The sequence below is a fragment of the Numenius arquata genome, chromosome 3, assembly GCF_964106895.1.
Source record: "Numenius arquata chromosome 3, bNumArq3.hap1.1, whole genome shotgun sequence".
Classification (NCBI taxonomy): Eukaryota; Metazoa; Chordata; class Aves; order Charadriiformes; family Scolopacidae; genus Numenius; species Numenius arquata.
In genome coordinates this window covers 65651439-65677941 of record NC_133578.1, presented here as the reverse complement: position 1 = coordinate 65677941, position 26503 = coordinate 65651439, and the positions used below count along the sequence as shown (strand labels likewise).

At 42.2% G+C, this 26503-nt stretch overlaps 1 protein-coding gene across 4 annotated transcripts in view; it reads left to right on the top strand.

The window, feature by feature from the left end:
• The first annotated feature begins 1852 nt into the window (after positions 1-1852).
• The window catches only part of TMEM65 (transmembrane protein 65), a 44016-nt gene continuing 19365 nt past the window's right edge, over positions 1853-26503 (top strand). The window contains exons 1-3 of one of the 4 annotated variants that reach the window (XM_074145854.1): positions 1858-2413; positions 10049-10129; positions 25578-25622. In XM_074145854.1, coding sequence (XP_074001955.1) covers positions 2062-2413; positions 10049-10129; positions 25578-25622 — 478 coding nt within the window. In that variant the 5' untranslated portion in view covers positions 1858-2061. Of the gene's footprint in view, positions 2414-10048; positions 10130-25577; positions 25623-26503 lie in introns of all 4 variants that reach the window. The other 3 variants (XM_074145853.1, XM_074145855.1, XM_074145856.1) reach the window with 3 other exon arrangements.

The following is a 26503-nucleotide window of genomic DNA, read 5'->3' as shown; positions in this document are numbered from 1 at the left end:
TCTACAGTACAGATACTATCTGTAAACATGCATAATGTTAAATGCATAATCTATGTAAGACACCTCTGTTGACCATGAGATCCTTGCCTTTATACCATGCATTAACCCTGCAGCAGTGGAACCAAAGACAAAACATGGCTTTTTCACTTAAAGTTTTAACTTCTCCATGCAAAGAAGGGAGCAGGGTGAAGTTAAAACTTCCTGCTTGCCTCCCTCCAAGAAGGCAGCAGACCCCCCCGGGATGGATATCCGCTCTCCAGAAGTCTGCTACTTTTGGTATCAAAAGAGCTAGATGTAGAGCAATGTTTTGATTGCCTCCACAAGTCGCTTACCTTAGTATTAAATGAACTAGGCATGTCATACATTATTCCCTTGTGGCTGTGGTTATTTAGGTTCTTTGCGGTCTAGTCACAAAATCTAATACTTTTTGAATACAGCATTTTGAAAAAACAAAAACTGGATTAACCCCTAGGATGGCATACGTACCAGAGAAGCCTTCAGACTGTGCAGCAGAACACTTAAAATCTGGTTTTAAATTTTTTTCCATTCCTTCAAGATGTAAACTGCGTCCTTAGATGTGGATTTTTTTAAAAATAACCATTCTGGGTGGTTCAAACACAATGCCTGCCAATTAATTAAATAAAACCCAAACAAATGCTATATGAAGCTGAAGTGTACTAAACCAAAAAAGTGGATGTTGCAACACTGCAACACCCCAAGGAGAAGGCCTGGAAAACAGGCAAGACAACCAAAACCTTGTTTCCATTATTCCGGTAGGATGCTGGAGGCTGGGGACGCCTTTGGTTGCTGCGGAGAAGTCCTGTGGGCTTATTGGTACCTCAGTAATGGGTAACTGTTAGAGGGGAAGCCGCTGCCCGAGCATTCACACACCATTCATGGTGTCACACGCACACACACACTTGGGCAGTTCCTCATTCTTTGGGCTCAACCTTGGGTTTCCCACAGCAGAGTCTCAGGCATCGGATTTTATAAAATAATTAATTTAATTAGAAGTCACAGCAGCAAGGACAGCCCAGGCTGGGTGCCTCTAAAGAAAGGGACCCCGAAAAAATAAATCCCTGGGCAATTACACGCTTGTGATCTACACACCTGCCCCTCACGCTGACCATGCACCTTTTAGTCCTATGGTGATTTTTGGTCTGGGGTCTTCTAACATCCAATTGGATTCTTTTCCTGCGTCCAGGCAGGCTATTTTCTTTTTAATTTGCAGTTTCAGCTGAGGGTTGGAGCCTCCGTATCCTCTGGTTTATGTTCCTTATGCACCTGGCAGAACATGGGAGAACTGAAGAGTCCCAGACTTAGGGAAAAAAGCCACCGAAACACCAGTGTGATAGCAAACATTTAGTTTAGAAAACTAAACACGGCGCTGTACCAGCTACTGGGAAAATCACTAAGAAAAATAACTCTCATCGTGGCCTAGAGGCTTCAGCAAAACTAAGTAGAGCTGGGCAAACAGCACAAACCACACCGCATTATAACCCTGGGTAATTTATTCTAATTAATACTTACTTATTTATGCCAAACAACTGATATCTCTCAACATAGAACGCTAAGAGCTTGGGAGCTTCGCCAGGCGCCGGGGTTTGGAGGGCAGAGGGTCCCTAACCCCCATTACGCCCCTCACAGGCTGAGGCCCATTGGCCCCGGGGCGGAGGCCGGTTCTGGGCCCTGAGGCGGTGGCGGGTGGTGGCTCCGACCCTGAGGGCGGTGGCGGGCGGCGGCGCGGCCTCCGTCGCCCCCTCAGGGCGCCCGGGCGCCCTGAGGGGGCGACGGAGGCCGCGCCGCCGCCCGCCACCGCCCTGCGCCTGCGCGGAGCCGCCCCTCCCGCCCCGCCCTGCCGCCGGCGCGGGGCCATGGGCGCCAGGGGCTGAGGCGGCCGGCAGCGATCGCGGAGCCGCCTCAGCCGGCGGGAGCCGTGACCGGCTTTTGCGGATACCCCGTCCCCGGTGAAATCAAGCCGCGGGCGGGGGGTGGGGGGAGAGCGGCCCGGGCAACTCCCGTTTCGTGGCGGCCCGAGCGCCGCCGCCCTTCCCCTGCCCCATGTCGGCGTGGCTCGGCCGGGCCGCCCTGCTGTTGGGGCGGCCGGCGGGCCCCGCCGCCGCCCCCTCCTCCTGCCTGGGCTCGCTGCGGGGCCCGCCGCGCTGCTGCTGCCGCCGCCGCCTAGGCAGCCTGCGGGGAGGCGCTGCGGGGTTGCTCCTCCCGCGGGGGTCGTCGTCGTCGTCGCCTCCGCCGGTGGCCGGGAGGTCGCTGGGCACCCACCCCAAGAAGGAGCCGATGGAGGCGTTGAACACGGCTCAGGGGGCCCGCGACTTCATCTACAGCCTGCACTCCACCGAGCGGAGCTGCCTGCTGCGGGAGCTGCACCGCTTCGAGTCCATCGCCATCGCCCAAGGTGAGCGGGGAGATCCCTTAGACCCCGGCCCGCCTCCATCCCTCCCTCCCTCCCTCCCCGCCCGGGGCCGCGCTGAGGTGTGTGTGGGGGGGAGCCGGTTGCGGGGACGGAGCCCCTCGAAGTTCGGGCAACGGCGGGTCCTCCCGACTTCGCCCAAGCGGCTTCTCGGGCTGGCCGGGCGAGCGGGAAACTCCAGCAGGAGAAAGCGTCGGGAGGCGTGTGCCCCTGTGTTGTAGCGTAATCGGGTGCAATTCGGACACACAGCCTCAGTTTTCGTTTCCAGAAGCATCTGCAGCATCTTCAGAACTTAAAACGACCCACCACGCCAAGTCTCCGGCGTGTTTGTCGCCTCTCGAGGAGTTTCAGAGAGGCGCGGGTGGCCATTTTTCGGAATGGGAGTAGAAAAGTGTGTCTCTCCTCAAACCCTCCTGACGCTATCGCAGCCGTAAATTGATTTCAGACCTCTTAAGAGACACCGGGCTGCTGTTACTCTGGGAACTCATTCATGAATTACACTTCCCTGCTTGCCGGCATTGCTTCTTGGAAGTGTTGATTCTATTGTGGGAAGGTGTGTATGTGCTGGGGAGGTTTATAGGTGTATCTCTGAATACAGTTCTATGCAACACCAATTAAAATAATTCATGGTGATTTGGGGGGATTTTTTTGTTGTTGTTGTCTGATCCAACTGTTCTTGCCAACTTGACAATTTTCCTTAAATCAAAACCTGACAAACCCAAATCCTCTTAATTACAACCTCTGTGCTTCTGACGCTTAGCACTTATTTGCAATCCTTATTGCAACGAAGATGATAGTAGGTACTTAAGAGATCAGTGCGCATTTGATCTAGGCCTCTTTGTGACTTTGATAGTCGCGTGCCCTTGGAAAGGGCATTTCTGTGCCTTGTGGCTCTTCTGTACATGTCTGGAAGAAACCTTGTCGTGGGCAGAGAACAGGTCCAGGGGTCAGCTATGGGAATGCTGCTTTCATGAAGAGACAGAATCGTTTCAGGTACCTCTTTGGTTTTGTGTATAGCACAGTTCGATATACACGCTCGTGTTTCTAGTCAAAGTCAGAGTAGTTTGCTTAAACAGTTCATTTTAGGAGCAGCGCTGCTATTTTGCAGAGTGTGAATCGGTTGTATTTGTTTTCCAGCATAGTGAGAAGTATGCTTTGAGCTGTAAGTTTATACTAACTTTTGAATACTAACAACTAATACTCTTCCTAAGTAAATCCTTCTCAGCTTCTGAAGGGCTCTTGCCATGAGGTTTTTGTCTGAGTGTTTCTCTTGACAGTTATTGCTCAGGTGAAAGTGGGCTGCTCGCAGTGCTTCTGTGTACCTGGAGGATCATGTTGTGGATATCAAAAAAATCTTTAAAATGCATTTCGGTATAATGTCTCAAGGCTTATACAGGGATAATTCAGGAGATGGTCCCATTTAATATCTTGTTGCTCAGTTGTTGCTAGCTATAGTGGGAAAGTCAGTTTCTATGAAATACTGTGACATTCAAGATTTAGAAGACAGAGTAACAAAAGCATTAGTTTGAGTTTAGAGATTTTACTGCTTATTAGTAAACTGCAAATTTATTTCAGTAGTGGAATTGCAAGTCACTTCTGCCCAAAGCTGTGAGCATTAATCTCACCAGAAAGATCATTTCAACAAAACCTCACTTGTGGGCTTTGTAGTCTCAGAGATAAGGGCTGCGCAAAGTGTTGTAATGCCATCAGACCTTGGTCTTTGGAGTCAGAATCTTGATCTGCTCAACCAGTAGCTTGATAAGACTTTTTCAAAAATAACCTTTTCCTTTACCCAGCTCCATTCATGTTTTTTTACCAGACTGCAGCATGATAACAGCTGCCAGCTTTTAACTCTAAGAATTTATTTCTTCATGTGTTGTGGAAAAAGAAAAGCCATAACCAAGAAGGGCTTGTAGTAAGTCTGTTGAATAAAAATTAGATTAAAAAAAATCTTAAAAATATAGTGAGTACCTCGTGTACATTCCCTGATATTCTAGAGAACTAAAATCATGTGAACAAGAGAGGAAACATGGCACAAAAATCATTCAGTGCTGGTAGAATAGGTCGAATAGGTCATCTGCTTTCGTTAGATGCACCCACTGTAGCACTGAATCCTCTTTGGTGTGCCTGCGTGGAGCTGCTTTGGGCTGAGGAAGGGAATGGTAATGCCAGAAGTCCCTGGGGGGGATGCATTGCCCATAGCTGTTTTCTGTTGAGGGCTGACGCTGACAGAATTCAGATTTTATGTGACGAAGGGCAGCGAATGTAGAGCCAGGCTCTTGAGGTGTGTCAGATGTGCATCATCTCTCTCAATGTCATGGAGTGCCAGAAGAAGGCAAAGTGAATAGAAGGGCTGTGCTGGAAAGAAAAGTATATGATTTCTGGGCTAGATGTTGTTATTGTGTACTTCACATGCTTTATTATGGTTAGATAATGTTTTGCATGTTTGCTCTTCCCTGCTGTTGAAATGGTGACACTGTGGGAATGATCTAACTACCTACATGGGTTTTGATTGAGTAGCAGGTGGGGGGTGAGAGTTATTTGTGCCCTCCAAGTACTTTCTCCAATCTACTAGTGTCACTTTTGATCCTTTACAACTCATGAGTGCAATCAAGACAAAATGGTTTTAGAGATGTAGAGTTTCTTCTCGTCCTCATTTGGTAGCAGCATGCTGTAGGTCCCGGCGGCTGATTCTTTAGATGAGGTTGATAGTTTTACTCTTGTATTGATTTCCAATGAAAGTGATCCAAATACAACCTTCAAATTCACTTTTCTACCTGCTGAGTAAATTCCTGTGTCCTGTTTGAGTCCAGAAAATCAGTCTCTCTTCAATCATGAAATGCCTGTGCAGTTTTGCCACTGTGCTTAAGCTTGTTTTGTACCCATGATCTTTTCATACTTCTATATGGAAAGGGAGGTCTTTGTCCATATCCTTCTTAATGCAGTCCTTATTGGGTTAAGTTTTGACCTTCTTCCTTCACTACCTCTTCTGTGCCCTAACAGACCCCATATCAGCTAGGGGAAGCTGTCAGCAATATGGGGAGACCTGGGCACATCAAGAACCAAATGGGGCCTATTCCTCAGCCCATTCCCAGGCCTACCACCAGAAGGACGCAGTTCCATCAACTAATTGCCCTAGCGCGAAATATGACAGGACACACTATCTGTGGCCTCCGCTAATGGCAGAGGCCACAGGGAAACCCATCCTTTGCTGCGGCTGCTACGCTGAAGGACGGTCCTCAGGTAGGTGAGTCGTAGCTGTAAGTCACCTGTAAGTTAGGTCAGTCGCTGAAGCGGTTTCGAACCCTAACGCATCTGTTTGCGCTGTTGTCACAAAAGCTGTAGGTGGGGAGAGGTTTGTGATGGGGTGGCTTGGAAAGCATCCTGCCATCACCTTGTCACCTGTCTTAACTGGGTGTTTATGTCTGAACTCTTAGTGCTTCCAGATAACGAACACTAGCAGTTGGTTTAAACAGCTTAGCTTTTTAATAAACACTGGGATTCTTCTGTTTATTTTAGTGCATCAGCCAGAAGACAGAGCTCTATCTGTGAGCTTGTGATAAAGGATGGCTGTGGAGCTGGAAGCCTGAGTTTAAATTAGAAGATGGGTTTAGCACAGGAGAAGCTGGGGGGAAGGCTATGAAACTGAATCTTGCTGGAATTGTTCTTAGAAGATATTTTGATAACTGTCCTGATTTTAGACTGTAGTCTACCTCTTGCTAACTATCTTAAAATTTAGTCAAAATATCACTAAGTTGCTCTATTTGAAGACAGCTGCAAGACCTTCTCACCTGGATTTAGTTTTCCTTCTTCATTAAAGTCTTTTTCATATTTTTTTTTTTTCCTTCCCTTTCCAGTCTTGGAAAGGTAAGATCTTGTGTTTTCCCAGGAGGAGCTTTGAAACAAAGTTTTTAGATTTCAGTTTGTGTTTCTTGTAAGCACGTCAGCCACTGAAGTAGCAAGTAGGCCAATTCATTTTAAGTTAAATAGTTCTGCTTTCCTGTTTCAAGGTTTAGTTTTGTTGGCAAGAGACAGTCAAATCCTCCTTCATGTTGTTCATTTCTTGCACGGGGGAGATGAAAGTGTAAAAATTTTACTGGCAATGTGGGGAATAATTTAATGCCTCTGACCTTCTATAGCAATTTTACGTTATAAAAGACTGGTATTAGAAAGAAGATGTAACTTCTTTCTTAAGGCTCTTTCATTCAGGTTTTCTACCTTTAATTTCCAGCATATGATGTGAAATGATTCATGAAAGCACTTCTAAGCAGTGCAGCAAGCCCAGTAACAAGGAAGAAAAAGACTAAAGGCTTTAACTTGCTTAGATAAGAAATATCAAACTTAGCGTGTTTGCTGAGCCTTTATTTATTCTAAGGGTACTGTTGTTCTCATCTGTGCTTGGTTAAAATATTCTTGAATTCAGGTGTAACAATTTTCCATTAATAATACTAACACAATGGCTATCCAGGGCTTCTAAGAAATCTCGGATCTTGGTAGTTAGAGAATCCATTACTTTCCTATATTTTGTCGCAAAGATGGAAACACAATTCCTCTTTTCCCATCTGTGTGTACACATGCATATATATTGTATATATACACAATATATATGTTTGTGTATATATTATATATATTTTTAAAATATACAACATATGTACATTGAACACAATTCCTTGAAAGCACCAAATTGCATTTTATATTTTAAATGGAAGGCTTTTGTGATGTGATCACTGAATAAAAGGCCTTCTGGAGTGTAATTGCTTGTTTCTCTGCCTGTTGAGGTTGCATATTAACTGGAAATTGTCAGCTGGTTTTGTGGGTTTAATTTGCAAGTCTTGCAGTGTAGTCTCTAGCTAGATACTCTTGGAAGGCACTGGGATGTCATACTATACATAGTTTAATAAATAATCTGCCCAAACTGGTGCATTCTGGTAGAAAAGGGCTCATAACTTCAAGTTAATGCATCTTGTCTTTGTTTAAAAAAAAAAATTAAAAAAAAAAATAAATGGTTAGTGCTGCAGGAAAAGGGTACCGCATCCCTGTGTTCAGTGGGGCTGGCAGCTGCGGCAAGATCTTCTTGTGGGAATTTGCAAGCTTTTAGCCATTGCTGGGTTAAATCACTGGTGTCAGAAGAAGTATCTCTGGTTTATGATCTGGTGTTAAATGTATGAACTCTTCAGTTTACTGGAATATCTTATGAGTGTTAGAGCCTTAGATGCCCCCACTTCCACAACTTTAGAAAGAAAAGTTAGTTTGTAGGACTGTAGCGTCACCAAAGACAAACAGGTTTCACTGAGGTTTTTAGATGCTTCAAACACCATCTCCTATGAAAAAGCCTCCTTTTGTTGCATGAGTCAGACGCTTCTTGCTAATACAAACAAACCAGTTCACCTACTCTGATGGTTAAGATACCACTTAAGTTTTAGTACCTCTTTTTGGTAGAACTTAATCTGTGTTAACACAACAAAGCATGATTCGATCCCTCTGGAATTGTTTGTCTTGTTTAAAGAGTGATTTCACAGTGGAAGTACGGGGTTTTTCGGGAGGACGCCCAGCCGGCTGAGCGGGGAGGAGGAGGAGCTGGTGTGCTCTGGCAGGTACAATGGCACCTGGTGGGGACGGTTCTCTCTCCCTCTCTCCTCTACAGGCCCTGTGTACGCAGGTGAGCTCTGTGTGCAGAAAGATCACCCACCTCTCCCTTGCTGTGACCTAAGTCAAGACATTGTTTTTCAATTCCAGTGTTTGCTACTCTAGGGAGAGGCCTTCTGGCAGACTGCTGGCCAGTGCCTAATTTGCAAGTGTGAAGTGTCCCCTCAAGCTGGTAAAATGACAAACTCTTACCAGCCGGCCATACGGACTGTCCCTTTGTGTTCTTCGGCCGTCACAGTGTACACCAGGGGTATCTCGCTGCTGAGTCAAAAATCCTTAGTGTTGAAAGAAATATTATGTTTCCGATGGAAGCATGTACTATTACTCTTTTTTGCATCTGAGGTGTGTTTTTTTTCCTTTCCAAAATCATTCACCCCTCTCGTGAAGGCAGAGTGCAGAAGTAAGAATGCTATGCAGACTCTACTGATCATTTTCTTTAAAATCGGCAGATGAAACTGTTCTATTTTCAAATGGTGGTCATCTGTGTAATGTAAAGTATTTTATTACCTGTGATAAAAATAAGCTATTATAAAAGACTTCTCACCCTAAGTATCCGTTAACACTAATATTAAGTCCTAGCAATTTACTTGAAATTGATGCCATTTTGTCAGGAAAAAAAAATATAAAAAGGAGTCTGGAATATAAGTTATATCTTTTTCTGGTTGCTCTGACACTATTTTTCTTAAGTCTTGGTGAAGAGAGGGAGAAATCAGTCCCTTAGCTGTCATGTGCTTTTATATCTGGAATACTTGATGCATAAACCCGCTGTGGCTTTCCCAGGCCTTGCTGTGGAAGAGCGGGAGCAGGGCTCTGCCTCCTGTCCTCTTTGGGGAGCTGGGATGGAGCCTGGCTGGGGAAAGCTGGATTCTTGCTCTGCTGACAGCTCCCAGTGGTTATGTAGATGTTGTGACCAGGGATAAGGCTGGTTGATCGAGTTAACCCTGCAGCTACTCTGTTGAGTAACAGGTAGAGGTGGGAGTTCCACACCCTTTTTATCCCTAGATTGGCTTCTCAAAAAAATTAGTTAATTTTTTTTTTTAAGATTTTCTTTTCTTGCATCCTGTCTCAAGAATACGGATGCTCATTTTGCTGACAAAGTTCATGGGAAGGTCTGGACACTGCATGGGGGTGCCTTGGTTAAGAGATTTAATACTTCTGAAGTCCTGTTGAGAGGTATGCCCCATTCCCCAAGAAAGCTTTCAAAAAATTAAAATATAGTTAAAAACCCAACCAAATCCCAAAACTCCAAAGCAAAAAATGCACAAACAAAACCTCACCTCCAAAATGTACTGTTGGGCAGTAGAAAATCTCCATTTCTATTGTTCATTCTAGCACTTACAGTGTTGCATTAGTCAATCAGACATTGCATGTCTTTATTGCAATGGTCCTTCTTGTTCAAGCTTTATTTCAAATGGATGTGTATGATTTATTTGGACTTCCTTTTTTAAGTCACAATAAAACCGCAAATCTAGGTAGTTTGGGGAAGTTGAATTTTTCATCATGTTGTCATCTCAATACATGCATAGTGCCTTATGGAAATGTTAACTATATAGAAAAAATAAAATTTTAGCTTTGAACAAATTTGGTAATACTCTTTTTCTGCTTTAAACTCCATTTGTGAGGCTTATTCTATTCTTGCTAATATAGATGGTACTTTCGGACAGAGTCATGCATATAGTGCTTAATTATTAGAAGGTTTTACTCTTGTGGTTTGGTTTTCTTAAATATTCTGGAATTTTACTTGCTCTCATAACTTAGAGCAGGTTCTAGTCTGACTTCTCTGCAAAAACTTTGCCATATGTTTTTGCAGAGAAGAGCCTGCAGGCACTCCAGTAGAATTGGTGCAAGACCTAGAGAAATCCAGTCATCTCAGTGTTTATAAAGGTTTTTTTTTCCTTGCTGGTGGATACTCCAGTGTTGATTGGAAGATTCTAAATACTGACTTATTGCTGTCTTGCTTTTGAAAACTCGTAGCATCCAGATATCCTAAACCACTGATACCACTTGAGCAGCCAGCGAAGGAGGTAGTATCACCAGAGACGACCAGTACTTTTGGTACAGTAAAAAAAACAAATACCAAACACAACAAAACAAAGAAAAAAGTGTGCTTGCTAAGACATGGCATTGCATAAGGCCAGCAGGCTGCTGGTTTGACAGACTTTCCGCTTGCTTGTTTTGATGCAGTTGGCATGTACTGCTACAAAAAATAAAAGTATGTTGGGTTTTTTTTGTTTATTAATATAAAGCCTTCAGTTTCAAGAAATTCAGTGATCCCTGTAGTACTTGGTGGACTTAATGTGACCGAAGAAGTGTTTCAAGTCCTGGTCTTGTGGAAACTTTTCTGAGCTAATTCTCGACCAGCGATCTCAGACTGTGAAACAGCTTCATTTACTTGAAAAAGCTCAGTGTCATCTACCTTATGCCTTTTCCTAGCAAAGTGGTTTGCATTAAATTACATGGTCCAAGCATAATACAGAAATAATATTGCTGTTTAAAAATATCATTATTTAGTTGGCTAACTTTGCCCTTCCCTACAAGTAATGTTTTAGAAAAGATAAAATAGAAGATTGCTCCAATTCAGATTTATTTTTCGTCTTTTGCATGTGTTTAAGCATGTGATGTGTGCAAAATAGTGGCCATGCACAAAGGTTTTTTAAATGATGAGTTAAAAAAAAGTCTAAACCTTGAACCCATTGTTCTTTAACTGTGTGTATCTTATGTAAAAATAATACAGTTTGTAAGAGACAGATTTTCCTTTTAGCTGTCTTGTCTGGTATGAGGGGTGCTTTTGATTTAGGTCTTTTTAGGAAAAATCACTCCAAATGCAACTTTTACTTATAATGCAATTTAAACCTTTCAGAGTGATAGATTAGAAGCACTTAGAGCTCCATGTAATAGGCGTGAATGAAATGAATTGTGTTTGTTCCGTGAACACAGAGGTACTGTTTCAGTGTGTAATCGAAATCAAAAAAAAATGAAGTCTACCAGTTTCTCTAAGAAAGAAATTATTTAACGCTTACTCATTCAACTGAAAACTCTAAGCTTTAGTCAGCCTTATTTATTATTTAATAAATCCAGATATGGAACTACAGAGGCAGCTGGGATCTCCAGGAGAAAAATCTTTCTAAAAACAAAAAGTAAGTGGAAAAATAAGTATATCATGTGAACAGAGTACTTAAGGAAGCTGTCTTGGATCTCTCCGGTGCTGGTTTTGTTTGGTGGTTTGTTGGGTTTTTTTTGCTGGTAAAGCGTCTCAGATTGGAGAAAGCAGGACTCAAGCATGTGAGCTGTCTTGTGCCCCCTCCCCTTTCTTTCTCCTTAAATTAGCACAGTGTTATTTCAAAGACCTGAAAGCACATGTTCTTGTTTCCATTTTGTTGCTGTGTGTGAGAATGTCCTTTAACATTGTACCTGCCCCTTGGAATTTTTGGGATGTGACTAACCCATGCCTGAAACGAATCCCTTGCTTCCTTTGAAGCACAGGGAGCTTTTTTAAGGTAAAGCCCACAAAATACTGTTTTTAACCCAGCAGAGTGTATATTTCATTCAAAACTACAGGATGTGAAATCATAGCTGGTTTTTCCAATGTTCATTTTCTTCAGTTTCTTAGATATTTGACTGTTAATTATTAATAAAATGTCCATCCTAGCAGCCATAATACATACTGATACTTGCTATAGTTTTTTGCTGCATCATTTGCCAGTTTCCATTTGTATGTGATGGGCTCATCACATTCATTGCTTTTTGGGTATTCTTTGTGTTGTTTTTTTTAATTTAATTTTGATGAACTGACACACGTCAGCTGTTGGCGAATTCCAACAGGTCATTTATTTTAACTTACACGTTTCTCTCTAGATAATAAAAAGAGCAAATAGGAATATATTTGAAGACTGCAATATTATGTGTTTGGAGATCGGGCATATTCTGTATCAACTCTCCTATCACCTTGAAGCAGACATAAGGAGCAGGTGGTTTGTTTTATTCTCTCCTACTGCTTGTACCCAGGGATAAAACCTTTCCTCAACATGCTTTCTAAATAATTTGTAGGTTTTAGAATGTCAGATAGGAGCACAGGCATTTCCAGAATTACAACTTGCCTTACTCTTTGGCAGTGATCCTGGTGAAAGGCTCCTGCATGACCTGGGGGAAGGACGAAGCCTTGAAAAATCTTTTTCATTTCAAAAAGAATGGAAAAGTTTGAGAGAAGAAGGCTTCTACAGTGAGGCCAACTTGGACTGATTGGAGCCAGAGACATGGGTCTCAGAGGTGGCCCAGGCTTTGGTTCTCAAAGCCCACTTCTTGGAGGTATTCGGGGACCTGTCAGCTGGTGACCAGCAGCTCTTTCTAAAATTTCTGGGAAGCTGTCAGGCAGGTTTAGGACACTGTATGTGATTCTTGTAATGGTTGGAGGTCTGGCCGCTTCGTGGCGCATTGCGGTATGTGAAGTTGTATTGCCACAAAGCTCTGGTATTTTCTTCAGGTCCAAATGCTTGTTGTGAACCAACAGATAATTGTTGAATTTTAACCTGCTGCATTTTTCTTTGAGACATCGTCAGTTTCTGGTTATTTTAGTGTTAAAATAACTTTTGTTTATGGCTTTCGGTTATTTGCTCTTGATAGCTTTTGCTGCTATGCAGTGATCCATCCCTTACTGCTGGCCAGTTTGCTATAACTTATCTTACACTAAGAATGTGAATCATCAGCCTCCATTAGGATATTATCCCATCTCTCATGGCAATCTGAATGGGCAGAAATTGTGGTTTATTGGCTCTATTGGGTTTCATGGAAGACGGGAGAGAAATGTGCATGGAACACACTGATTTCTTTAGCCCGTTGCTCTTTTAAATACCATCAGCTTGTATTTTTGGATTGCAAATAGCGTTTCAATCCAGCTGTTTCTTCGCTTCATTAAGTCCTGGCAACAGGCTGATTTTTACAAAGCACAAGTAAAGATTTGGTGTTACAAATGTCGAATTAACTCTTTTCTTCAAGATGAAGAGATTTAAGAATTGCCAGCTGGATCCACAGCCATCTTTCCTAATAAATAAAGATTTTTTTGCCAGAGAGAAGAGATGGGAGAGCAGCTTGAAATCCTTCCCCCACCCCTAATTTTCCTATTACCTATTTTATGTTATTTCATGGAGTAAAATAAACAAAGTAAAGTAGGTAGCTGCAAAAGTGGAAGTGGTGTTATAAATAATCAGCCTGGTGATCTTTTTCTCTTGAAAATGCCAGATAGACTTCTTGCGATTCTGTGTCCCTGTCCCTGAACAGAAGGAGCGTAACAAAGGTGTGTTTGTGGTTCTGATACAGCACAAATGGCCTAAGTTAAAGATGGCTGCTTCTAGTGGGAAATATGTGTGACTTGTTGTTTACCCAGTTACTGGATCTGGTTTATCAGAAAGAAGAAAAAAAAAAAAGTCTTTGGATTTGTGATGTTTTTGCTGTTGGTTTATTTCTCAGGGTTGGATGTTAGGAACCTTGTTTCCAAATGCTGCTTATTTCGGTTTTTGCAATTGCACACTAATATGGATGAATTCTGCTGCGAATTGTGTTTGACCTTGTGTAAAATCTCAGTTTAAAAAAAGAAAAGCTCATTTTAATTATTCTTTACCAGCTGGGGGAGTGGAAATTCAGATGGCTTCCCCGCTGTGGGATAAGAGCATGCACAGATGAGCTGTGGACGAGCTGATGTGTAGTAGATGTGACTTGTCTGTGTAGGAGTGGATTTCCCGTTGTCTTCACCCAGGTCTTCCACAAAGGGAGTGTCCTGTTCTGTCCCCCTGCCCAAACACCTCTGGGTGTGCAGTCCCATTCCTGCTTTCTATGCTAGCACGGCTGTTCTTCTCTGGGCCTGGCTGTACCCCTGGCTGAGCACAAGTGCTAGAATAAAGAAGAAGTCCCAAATACATGAGCAGGAGAGAATTTAGGAATGAGAGGAAAAGCATCGAATTACCCCTTGCAGCAACAACGTGACTTTAGGTCACTTCAAGGTATGGTTTTGTATTTGACCTAAAGTTCTGCCTTTCCTGTTTTCTCAGGGAATGTGCTATGAGGGTTTTTGTGCCTCAGGCACGAATCTGTTCTGTGATCCCTCTGTGTCACTAGCAGCGCGTGTGGCTACTTGCACTAATGGGCAATACTGGTTTGATCTCCCAGGTTATACTTTTAGTACTGTCAAGTACTTGCAATTATCTTTGGGAGCATTTTTGACCTCAAAATTCCTCGTCTCCTGTGACTAGGTAGGGAGTCGTCCCTCTTCTCCCTTCCTCTGGCTCTATCCAGGATTATTCCTCCTGGGATTAGTGGCTGCCCCTCTGTATCCCACAGCACTTTGCTTCAGCACCGCAAAAGGCATCGTCAGCCTGAATCCGTCCCCTTCCTCACTGCTGGAGAAGAGACTGTAAACATTGCCCAGACTTGGGAGAAGCAGATGAGAATGGGGGAGGGATGGACCCTGGAGCCACACTGAGATCAGCCCCCATTGCACAGCATGAAAAAAACTGTAGGAGTGCAAATTTAATTAAGGTCTCCAGTAAATACTGGCGTTACAGGTATGTCACTGATGCAGGCAATACGCTAGTGCCACGGCATACTTTCCACTGCCAAGAGGAAAAGTGTTAAATAGATTAGATTCCATATTTCCTCCCTTGTAGGATAAAAAACAGACTTCCGTGTGCAGAAAACCTTGGATTAAGCTCTGGGCTTGTGTTTGTAATTTAATAATTCCTAAAGTGATTAGCACACCTGGAGTTGGAGCATGTAATTTCAGCGCTCACAGGAGTCTGCTGTGCACTCACAGTTGAAATTGTGATAAAGGAACAGGTTAAAAAAAAATAGCAGTGGAAAAGGGAAAATGTGCAAAGTTGAAAAACAGAGACTCTGTTAAGTGGCAGAACCCAGTCTTTCATGAACTGTCATTGAGTAGTTTCCCAGGAAGATTAAGCAATACTGGGATTAAGTAAATGGAGCAGATGTGTAGTACTTCATAAAGCAGAGGTCCCGAAGCAGCTTTAGAGGGAGTGTCTGCACAGCTGTGAATTGCAGTGGTGTGACGTGGGCTCAAGTGTGTGTTAGTTCTGCGGTTGGAAGCTGCAGAGATGCACTTGCAACTGAGCGAGTTAATCCTCTTGAGGGAGGGCTCGTGCTCACCAGAGGCTGCAGAAACACTGATGGGAGAAGAATTTTCCTTTTTTTTTTGCTTTGCAGAATAAAGGCTTGAAAGAATAAAGGTTGAAAGAGTTAAAAGTGAACTTAGAACTCTTCATTTGTAGGAATGGTAGAGCCCAGCAGTCTTTGTTGCCCTCTGCTTCTCTTTATTTATATGACTTTCTTTATAAAATCAACAATCTTAGTAATATCAGATCATTTTCATTAACAGAGTGGAGTTTTTTAGTAGAACTTAAAATTCACATGCAGAGTAAGTTACTAAACAATGCAGCTGCATAACAACCCAGCAGATATTCCATATTCTTGTAAAAGCCAAAAGAAAACATTTTGAGGTCAAGTACCATGTAAAGTGTATTTTACCTATTTTTACATTATATCAGATAACATCTATTCCTTCGCCGTTTGCCAAAGGTAGCTGATGTTGCAGCTTGGCTTTGACTGTGCAGAGAGTCAGATGCTGAAGTCAGATGAGTTTCACAAATGCAGCCAGGGGCTTTGCGGTTACGTGGGGAAGGGAAGAAGAAAGGTACCCAATTGACGAATCTACTGCATGCCTCCAGCAGTAGGTTAAGAGTTAAGAATAGCTTCATCGCTCCTGCGTTCTGTATTCATTAGGCTTTTATAGAGAGTGGTACAAATTATCCTGAGTGTAATTTATGGCTGGAACTTAAATTCTCAGTGGTTTCTTATGGTGTTCTTTTTTGCTGACAGATATGAATAGTTTCTTAAGGACTTCAGGGGAGCTCATACTTTTGTCTTTATTGCCCCAGTGCAGTGAAAAATAAGGAGGAGTGTAATTGCAGTTAATGTGAGTCTGTAATGAAATCTTTGAACATCATTCAGTTTATCTGTCTGCTCTGTCTCTCATTCTGGGTAGCTGTCTTAATTCTGAGACAGATGAAAAGCCATAAACTCTATTTGCATCTAAAATTATTTCAGAGGAGCTTATTTCTGCAGCCTTACTTGCTTCCAAGGTCATCCTCAGGCAGGGAATGAAACTTTCTGCTTGAGAAAAGGCTGATGCTTAGTGGTATGTGATTCAGTAGCAGTTTGTCTTCAGCTCTCTGTAAAGATCATAGTAGACTTCTCTTAAGGGGAGGTGGGGGTGGGGGGGAAGAATCCCACCAAACCCATCAAATTTACCAGTTGTCCTCCTGGTGTTACAGCACTGCTGTAACTGCCTGTATGTGGTGTTGGCAGGGATGTTCTGTCTGAGTACAGGTGCTGGTGCTGCTGGTACAGGGGACTGTGGGAAGCACTGGTGTTGCCAGCCTTGAATTTGCTCTTACATTAAGCATCTCTCTTCATGTTAACCAAATCACTTTTTCTCACTTCAAGACTCTTAGGTACTGCAAAAGGCAAAATCTTGCATTCTGTACCTGGGAATGACAGTATAAACAGCAAGTGTGCTGAGAAAAGCCAGTGAGTGTAGCGTGGACTTGGTCTACTACATCTTCTACAAGGCATAAGCCCCCTTGTGTTATCAAAACACTCTGTTTTATGCTAGGGCAGTGGAGGAGAGAGCGTCCCCATTCCCCACAATGCTGCACAGGCTGTCATCAGTTAGCTTCAACCTCCAAGGGGATGCACTGCCTGGCCATGAGCATGGGATTGTGTGCCTGGGCTTGAAAGCCAGCACTGCTGCCTGTTCTTCATAAATTACCTTTTTTCCCCCCTCCGTTCTTTCCTGGGGAAACAAGTGTGGTTTTGGGCAGGTGAGGAAAGGGCATAAGGGAATAAATAAACTCATCTCTCGCCACCTTCTTGGGTTTCTTTTTAAGAACGGAGCCTGGTGGGGGGGAACATCATTAAATAAAGGATATTATAATTGTGTATATAACTCCCTAGACATTTCATGAGCACTGATAGCTAGGCAGCAGCGATGCCTAACACTGCTCTATTTAAAGGTGATGAAAGCTCTCTCCTAGATCAGATCTCTGGTTGTGTGCAGAGCTCTGGCAATTCATGTTAACAAATCTTTTGTGGTGTCCCACAGAATTGCTTTGCTTATCCTTTTACGCGAACCAGCTACAGAGGACAGCCGAAAACCTCATCTCGCAGCCTGATTATGCATAAATACTGTGGTCTTACTTGTTTCCAGTGCAGCACTGTTCCTGAGCTGCTGCTCTGCTCAGCTGCAAACCGGTGAAAGCATTGATGGATACTTACCTCAAACCAGAGAGGCCTGAGAAGTATTAGTGTTGACAGAGAAGTGCCAACACCTCATCTTACTGAAACAGTTAGATGAGTATATTTGGTTGAGATTAACATTAGAATGGAATTAATCTCAAAAGTACTTATCTGGTGTTTTTCCATAGCTAGTGCAGAGGGTGATAATAATCCCAGGGGAAGACTCATTGATCTGAAAGTGATAGAATGATTTAGATTGGAAAAGAGCTTTTAAGATCATCAAGTCCACTGCTAAACAACGTTCCTAAGCACATCTACATGTCTTTTAAATACCTCCAGGGATGGTGACTCCACCACTTCCCTGGGCAGCCTGTTCCAAAGCTTGACAACACTTCCAGTAAAGAAATTTTTCATAAAATCTAATCTAAACCTTCCCTTTTGCAACCTGAGGCTGTTTCCTCTTGTCCTATCGCTTCTTACTTGGGAGAAGAGACCCCCATCTGGCTACAACCTCCTTTCAGGTAGAGATCGATAAGGTCTTCCCTCAGCCTCCTTTTCTCCAGGCTAAACAACCCCAGTTCCCTCAGCTGCTCCTCATAGGACTTGTTCTCCAGACCCCTCACCAGCTTTGTTTCCCTTCTCTGGACCTGCTCCAGCACCTCGATGTCTTTTTTTTGTAGTGAGGGGTCCAAAACTGAACGTGGTACTTGAGGTGTGGCCTCACCAGTGCCGAGTACAGGGGGAAGTTCACTTCCCAGTCCCGCTGGCCACACTAGTTCTGATACAAGCCATGATGCTGTTGGCCTTCTTGGCTACCTGGGCACACTGCTGGCTCATATTCAGCTGGCTGTTGGCCAACACCCCCAGGTCCTTTTCTGCTGGGCAGCTTTCCAGCCATTCTTCTTCAAGCTTGTAATGCTTCGTGGGGCTGTTGATGACCCAAGTGCAGGACCTGGTACTTGACCTTGTTGAACCTCATCCCATTGGCCTTGGCCCATCCATCCAGCCTGCCCAGATCCCTCTGTAGAGCCTTCCTACTCTCAAGATCAACACTTCTGCCCAACTTGGTGTCATCTGCAAACTTACTGAGGGTGCACTCGATCCCCTTCTCCAGATCATTGATGAAGATATTAAACAGAACTGGCCCCAGTACTGAGCCCTTGGGAACACCACTTGTGACCGGCCACCAACTGGATTTAACTCCTTGCACCAGAAAAGTTTTGTCTGCCTTTGGGAGGTGTCCTTCCTCTGTCTCCCAGGAACTCATTGCAGTCCCCAAGCGTTGAAGCGCAGAGGGTGAGGAGGAAAAAAAAGAGCCAACCTCTTTTTGGGATGATGGGTACTACTTTGGTTTTTTGAGGCAGAGAATTTTGACTTTGATGGCTCGCTCTGGTCAGCGAATTGCCACAGAGTTTATTTCTTGGCAGCGCTCAAGTACCTTTTTTTTTTTTCTTTATTTTTTTTGTTAAATAATATATAAATACTTACTTCGGGAATGCACAGATCAGAATACCACCTTATTGTTTCTGTTCACTCTCTTATCAATGTTACCACGTTTCTGGCATTTTTATAGAAACATTTCAGCTGTTTTTCTGACACTTTTCCATTTCTCTCTTAAGGAGATATGGAGTTTGAACTATTTCTATGCTTACCCTGCATCTCTGTTCCAAACTGCAAGTCCTTTCTGTATTGTCATATTGTCAATATGTATTGCTTTAGCTGATTAACCCCTTTGAATCTTGAGGCAAGCATTTTATTTCTAATTTTTTTCAGCTGCGGTTTGAGATATTGTTAAGGAAACCACTGCAAATCCCACTGCTGACCTTTAAGTTTATAAGGTGCTGACAGAGAATTTTATTAGATCAGGAAAAAAACCCAGCTTCTTAGTGATGAAGACAGCGCTTTAAGTCTCTGGGTACCTGTTTGCATTTTATGCTTTCTCCTAGATTTCTGGTCAGGTTCTCCACCTTAGGTCCCTGGTTTTTGTTACACATCTTTAAAAGGATGTGAAGCACGTTTTTGGAAGGGATAATAGGGTAAATATATTGTGAACTCACAATATTTCATGATGATTGTCCAGTAAGCACTGCAGATAAAGTTGAAATTAAGTTCTCTATTTAAACCTAGACTATCCTGCATCTGGTGAGAAATAATGTACTTTTCTGTTGCTAGATGTGTCTGTTCTAGGGAGTAACAACTGACCTCTAGGTGAGGTGGCGCAGAGCAGTTCTATTCCCAATCATAGGGTTTGTTTTTCTTTTTTTCCCTTTGGAGCAGGCTGGCTGCATCCATTGTATGTGGCACTCAGCCCTGGATTTGTACTGGGGCCCATATGTCCAGGCTCCCCACCTGACAGGATGGGATCCCAGGAGTGAACTATCCCTGAAATCACTCCTGGATTTTGTTCTGAAGGGAATTGGCTGGCTGATGCCAGGGAGCAAGCAGCATTCCTGCAAAGCTTGTTCAACACTTGGTCCAGTAGATATAATAATAGTTTTAAATAAAGACTATCATCTCTTCTGGGACTTCAAAGTTTTTCAGGGAGGGAGACAGAACATGATCACTGTGAAATTTTCTACAGTGTTACAGAGAGTATAAAAAAAAATCTTCAGCGCTCATATAATGCTATTTGTACTTATGCTGAATATTTGTTTGGACATACTTATCTTTTCAGGGGTAGTAGAAAAATTCTTCTATCGTCCTCTGTCTATTCATCTCCTACTAGTGCTTTGCTCAGCTTTCTCTTCTTGTGTGCATGTGACTGAAGGGGCTCACAGCCAAGATTATATTTAGCACTGCACGAGTCAGCATCCTTTCATGCCTTAATTGCTGTAGTAACAGTGAAACCATTTGTGACTTATAACAAATGATGCAGAATTTTTTTCTTTGCTGTCAACTTGTGGATTGTTTTTTCCCATCGGGAATACTAAGGGAAACAAATTGAAGATCAATGGACCAGGTTTTTCAACTTTGTGTTTTTGCTCTATGTACTGAGGTTTTTACAGTTTCTGTTAAAATGTCGAGGTAAACAGAAGAGGATCAAAGGGGGATAGGATTGTGCCTTACATCCATAAATGAACTCATACACCATAGAACTTACTCTTAAGGTTCCATCTCTAGATACTGAACAAAGCAATAATGCACATCTCATTTCTAGGCTTCAATCCCGAATTTTGGGGATAAAGATCCTCTTACGAACTCGCGTGTAAAAGGAGTACCTGTTTTTGATAGAGACAACCATTGGTTTGATTTCTTCTGCCGTGCAAGTGAAGCCCTTGCTATCTCCATGATGTGTATCTGAATGATTTGCTGAAGTGACCTGGACGGGCTCTTTGGAGGAAACAGAATGACAGATTTGAGACAAAACCCTCCCTAACACTAACCTTCAGAGCCTACAGTGAGGTTATAATGGATCTAGATCATTAACATTTTTCATATTCCTCCTCCTTACCGTCTTGATGTTATTGTTAAATCATTAATCTTAATGATTTGGTCACTATTTAAAAATCTATAAAACACTGCTCATATTCTTGTCTTAGATCTAACAATACTCAGCTGTAGCACGTACCTTCCCAGGGTAGCCCTTGGCCATGGACCTGTTATCACTTTTATATGTTTTCTGCCCCTGGGTGACAGTAACAGATTTAGCTATAAAATTTTATGGTAGTGTTCACTACAATTTGAATAAAACACAATCATACATGCCTTTAGGCAAGTTCCCTTGTGTGCCAGCTCTTAAAAAAAAAAATAATAAATTGATAATTCAGAAACCAGTGAGGACAACTTTCTGATTTTTGGTTGGGTTTTTTGTTGGTTTGGTTTTTTTTTTAACAGTCTGAATAAGTGCACCCCCATTACCTGTTAGTCAGTTGGTTTTTTTTTGTCAGCTAAGAATAATTACATTGAAACTAAATTGAAAGTAGTGTCTTGGTTTAAATTGCCTACAATTGACAGAGTTAATTTATCTTGCTGGATTTGGGCCAACTTGTGGATAACGGTAACATTTATGTTGACAGTTTTGTATATATTTTGGGCTCTATCTATTAAAGAAGTAAACATTTAGTTAGCAAAAAGTGATACTGTAAATTCAAAAAAGATCAAGAACAGATTTAAGAAGCAGTTTAATTTTATTTTTTTTCTACTCCCCAGCCCTTTGCTAGTTCAGGGCTCGTGACCTATATTGCACTTGAACCTTGGTTTATAACTTTATAATATATAAGCAGTATTCCTTACTCTGCTATTTCATTTTATTCCTTCCATGATTAGATGAATTCTAGTGGCTTATTCAGCACTATGGCACAGGATGAGCTGGTGAATGGTTGTCATGAAATGCGATACTGCAGTACTTCAGGTTTTTTCTCCAGACATTTAAACCCTGAACTGTTGGATTCTGGCTGAATTTAGTTCTTGAAAGGGAGTTCTGTAATTTGAATTTTGATTTTTCCTTCAGTAAAACAAGGGAAGGGCATGTTTCCTTTGCTGTGGTCTCTGAAGATTTTTTTTTTTATACTGGTCTTTTGCTGAGCCTTGAAAATTCAAAGTCAGAACAGCTTCCTGTGAATAAATACCCTATTCGGAAATACATTTTGCCATCAAGAGTTTTAAAACATTGCTTTAAAGAATTTTTTTGGCGTTGTAAGAGATGTATTCCCCTGGTGCCTTCATATCTTGCAGAGTTTTAAAGTGTGTTATGCTTTAAAGAGTAGTATTGGGAGAAATTCTGTAAAAAGGTTGCTTGCTTTCATGCCACAGTGGTTACTTAATTCTTTTTGCTTTAATTACTTTTTTTCCTCCCAATGTTCCTGCTTTAAACTAAGTCTTGGCTTCTGCGAGTAGAGCTGAGCTGGTCCAGCCCCTTCCCCATGGCGGGCAGTGCTCTGTACCTCACAGTGCTGGAGCGTGCTTCAGCTGTCACCGAATGCTTCTTGGTGCTTAAAGGCTTGTTTTGGTGCTCCACAAGGGACAGCTTTTTGCTTGAGCCTGGTACCATGTGACTAGGTCCTGAGTAACCTGGTCTGATTTGGCCCTGCTGTGAGCAGTGTGGGACTAGGTGCCTTCTCCAGGCTACAGATGTGTCTCCCGGCTCAGGTGAGAGGGTGTCAGGGTTGGAGCTTCTCTCTCCGGAGTGCGAGCAGGGTTGACCTGCACTAGTTACCTGAACTTCTGTCAGTTTTCTCCTATCCCTGTCTCATCAATACATGGGATCCCAGATGCTTTTTTTTTCCCAGATCTTTATTTCAATGATGAGGGAAGCTGTATGTCAGGCACGGTTCCAGATGAGTTTAGCAAGACTCTTTTTTTTTTTTTTTTTTTTTTTTTTTAATAGAAGAAAGTTGTTATTGGTGTCAAAGGAAGACGCTGTTACCTACACAAGAGTTCCCTGTGGCCAGACAAGAGCAGTCTGGTCTCCAGAGCATGGTGCCACTGTGCTGTCCTTAGGAACCTCTCTTTTGGCATTGACTGCCCCAGTGTTGTTGAAGCGTTTTAAGTGCCCTGCTTCACAAAATGGCTACTTAGCAGGAATTGCACGCTACCAAAGCAGGTTATGTCAATGATGAAGTAATTTTTACTTACATTCGATCCCTTGCTGTTTCCTCTCTCCTCTGGCCCCAAAGCAGTGTCCCCCAGCCTCCCTCCTTTTAAAACCATCCCAAGATAGTCCTTGATTTATGCTCTGAAGGAGGCAGTTTATGTCCTTTTTAGTTAATGTGACTTGAAACTCCCATTATTCACAGATGTAAAGGATTGGGGTTTTTTGCTTCTACCAAAAGCTTGTCGTCAATTCCTTCTTTTGGTAATAAGTTTCTAAAATCAATTATGCTCTGGTTTTTAGCTTTTTAATAGCTTTCTAGCTACACTGAATAGAGTGTAATTATGTAGACTGCCATGTGCTATCAAACTCAAACATCAGTTGTAGTTAAATCACAAAACTGATGTTCTAGAGCATTGTATTATTGCATGACAAATCAAGTAGTCTTCTGTGTCGGCACGCAAAATGTTTCTCTTAAGAATTATCTAAACTAACTGGATATCATAATCAGGGCAAACTATGAAAAGATGTCTTCCTCTGAGGTGAATGGAGTGTTTCCTGTCTATGTATGCTGTTACAGCTTTTAATCATGAAATTCTTGTATATGGAGAACTAGACTTGAGGAATAGATGGTACTTTAGCAGGGGTGGTTTCAGTGGCAGTGTCACATGAAGCCAAGGAACCATGCTGGTCAGTGTGATAGCTTCCCATTGGAGCAGAAAGCTGTGGAGGGCAGCGTGCTCCTGTGCTTGAGTTTGCGATTTGGGGTTTTCATTCTCTTCCTGGCATCCAGCAGGATGGAGCAAGAGGAGGTTAGGAAAGCTTCATCAGGAATATGATGGTGCTGGCTTAGTTTGGCTGTCCGCCCTCAGGGCATCTAGAGCTTTTGGAAACAGCAGCCTCGATTAATCTCTTTGGTTCGAGGTGGCTCTGATTTTCCCCACTGTTGTACAAATTTCCTGTCTCTGAGAAAAACTGCTGGAAGGGCAGCGCTTGTGTACGTAGATGCTCTCTCTTTCCATGCTTCTGTAAAAGCTTTGCTTAAACTGCAAGGATGAAGGGAGACCACATGCAGACAAGTGCAGGAGAAGTTTGTGTTGGGAAAATGGGTCCCGCCCTCAGTCCCGTTCTTCCTGAACACAAGCTGAAAATTTTGGTCTGACATTTCTTGGCTGGCTGGCCCCAGTGATGCCTGTGGCTGTGGAAGATAGGCTTTTGCAGGGATCCCCTCTATTTACCATGAGATGTTCTTTTGTTCTTCCTCCAGCCTGAGGTATGAATCTGATTTCCTTGGCATTTCTAGGAGGGGGAAAAATCTTCTGTAATATTTGGACTTTACTTCTCCCACTTGTGTGATGAGTACAACTAGCATTTGTAGAGCTTAGCTGGTTTGTCTGTTGGGTGGAGGGGAGAAGCAGCTCTTCAATAACTGCTAAAGCTTGAAAGTTGTTATAGTTTAAGACCTTAAATTCATGAATTTATTTTGGAAGTCAGTGTCCTGGTTGGCTGAATACTGTTATTATGGTCTAACTATTTTTGTTCAAAGTTAAGTGAATATTTTAGTTTCTCCTTTACAGTAGCTTTGGATATAGGGAGTGCCTTGGATGCAGGGATATTCACTCTAGTTGTACACAGCTCAGACATATGCTCAAATAAATCACAGCCTGTGTTTGCAGCATTGTCTTTTCACATACTTGGCTGCCCCAAGTAAAATTTGAATACTTGAGGTAGTGTTGTAGGCTCCTATCATGTTTTACCATTTTTTTACCTTTGCTTATAGATGTTACCCCACCAAAAGTATTGGAAGCAACATGTCAAAAGCTCAGGATTCATAATACTGGATGATATTGAGGCAACATTTTTTTCTGCTTTAGAAAGGGGTCTTGTGCTCAAAATCCACATTTAAAAAAAAAAAAAAAAAAACAAAAAAAACAAACCAAAACCCAAACGTAAAAAGGCAGCTTGTTTTCTTTCCTTTGCCCCTGTACCATGGGTAGCTGTGGCTGTTGCATTCTGTGCATCACCTTTAATACACAACCTTAGCTTCCTATAGAGTACTCTGTCAGGGTCAGGAGTGATGTCCTTGTCCTTCTAAGGTCTTAATGGCTTGATGCCAGGATACCTGAAACACGCACCAAATGACAAAACGTGATCCGCTGTTACTGAAATCAGCAGTCTCTAATGTCATCGTAGTATTTTTCTAGCTATTAAAAGATGCTTTCTGTCAGGACAGAAATGGTAGGGTGTTTTTTCAGACCGTCTCTGGAGGAAAGAAGGTTGTCTGCTGCATGCTTAGAGGATCTCTAAAAACAAATAATAATAAAATACAATTCTCTGTAGATGTCCTGATTTTTCTAATTTTATTGTGTTTTTCTAATTTTCAGTAATAAAAATGGCTATTGGGCTGCTTCTAATATATGCTCTTACTTTGCATAATCACTTATACTAGTTTAATATTGTAATATCATTCTAAGACTTTTTGGCTTTTAATATCAAGTTATCTTCTGTAAAAATAATGAAAATGTAGATTGAAGAATTTTTTTTTCATTTTAAAGCTTTTAAATGACATAACTAGTTTTTTGCCTGCTAGTAATTTGGTAAACACTTTATATTATAAATAAACTGAATTTGTGATAAAGTAGCTAACTTGTCATTTCATTTTGACTTCTCTAGAAAAGTTGGAGGTTGCACCACCATCTCCAGGACAACTGAGACATGGTAAAAGAGGAATGTTTGTTGAATGTGGCTCAGTACTTGTGCAGTGTCTTTGAATTGCTTCATCTTTCTCCTCCAAGTGCTGGTCTGTCCTCATCCCTGTCGTATGGAGTAACAAAACCAAAGCTAGCACCGACAGTCACCCTGCCGCCTTTATTTCATAACACCTCAGCTGGAGAATGTGCACCATTTAGTGAAAGTAGGACAGAAAGCCCAAATGAGAGCACGCTGTTCAAAGCCAGCAGCAGACATTGTTTTTCTAAGCCAAGCGGTGTTGATGCTGCAGTACCTTGTGGGGGTTTTTGTGTTTAACCTTAAAACTATTGACTTGCTTCTTGTTGCATATATTTTAAACGTAAATTGGAAATAGATTTGGTATTCTTTATAATACCATGCTCATTCAAATTCTGATTTAGTTTCCAAATCAGTGTATTTTTGTGGTTTTATACTCTCTCAGTGAGCAAATGTATTGAACAGTTTCCTATTCTAGGTATCTACACTTATTTTTCTTTGTTATTTTTCTTTTTTTTTTTTTCCTTGGTCCCTGGGGTTCTGTTTACTCCATGGATTCCAAAATTTTGTCAATTTTGGTAAGAATTCGAGCTCCTTTTGTAGCTCCAGAGTTTGGTGCCCAGTTTTGAAAATACTGGGCATATCTGTGTGCTTTTTTTGTTCTTTATGGTTTTTTGGGGTTTTGTCCTGTGGTGGTTTAAAAAAAAAAAAATAATCATTTGGAATTATACATGCTGTGCTTTAGTCTTTTACCTATGCATTTAAGAAGGTATGTGTGTTCCTATAAAATAGTTACAGAAGTCGAAGCGTGTTCTAGTACCTGACCATGAATGATCTCTCGTGTGGCTTTGTTTTTCATATGGTCATGGATT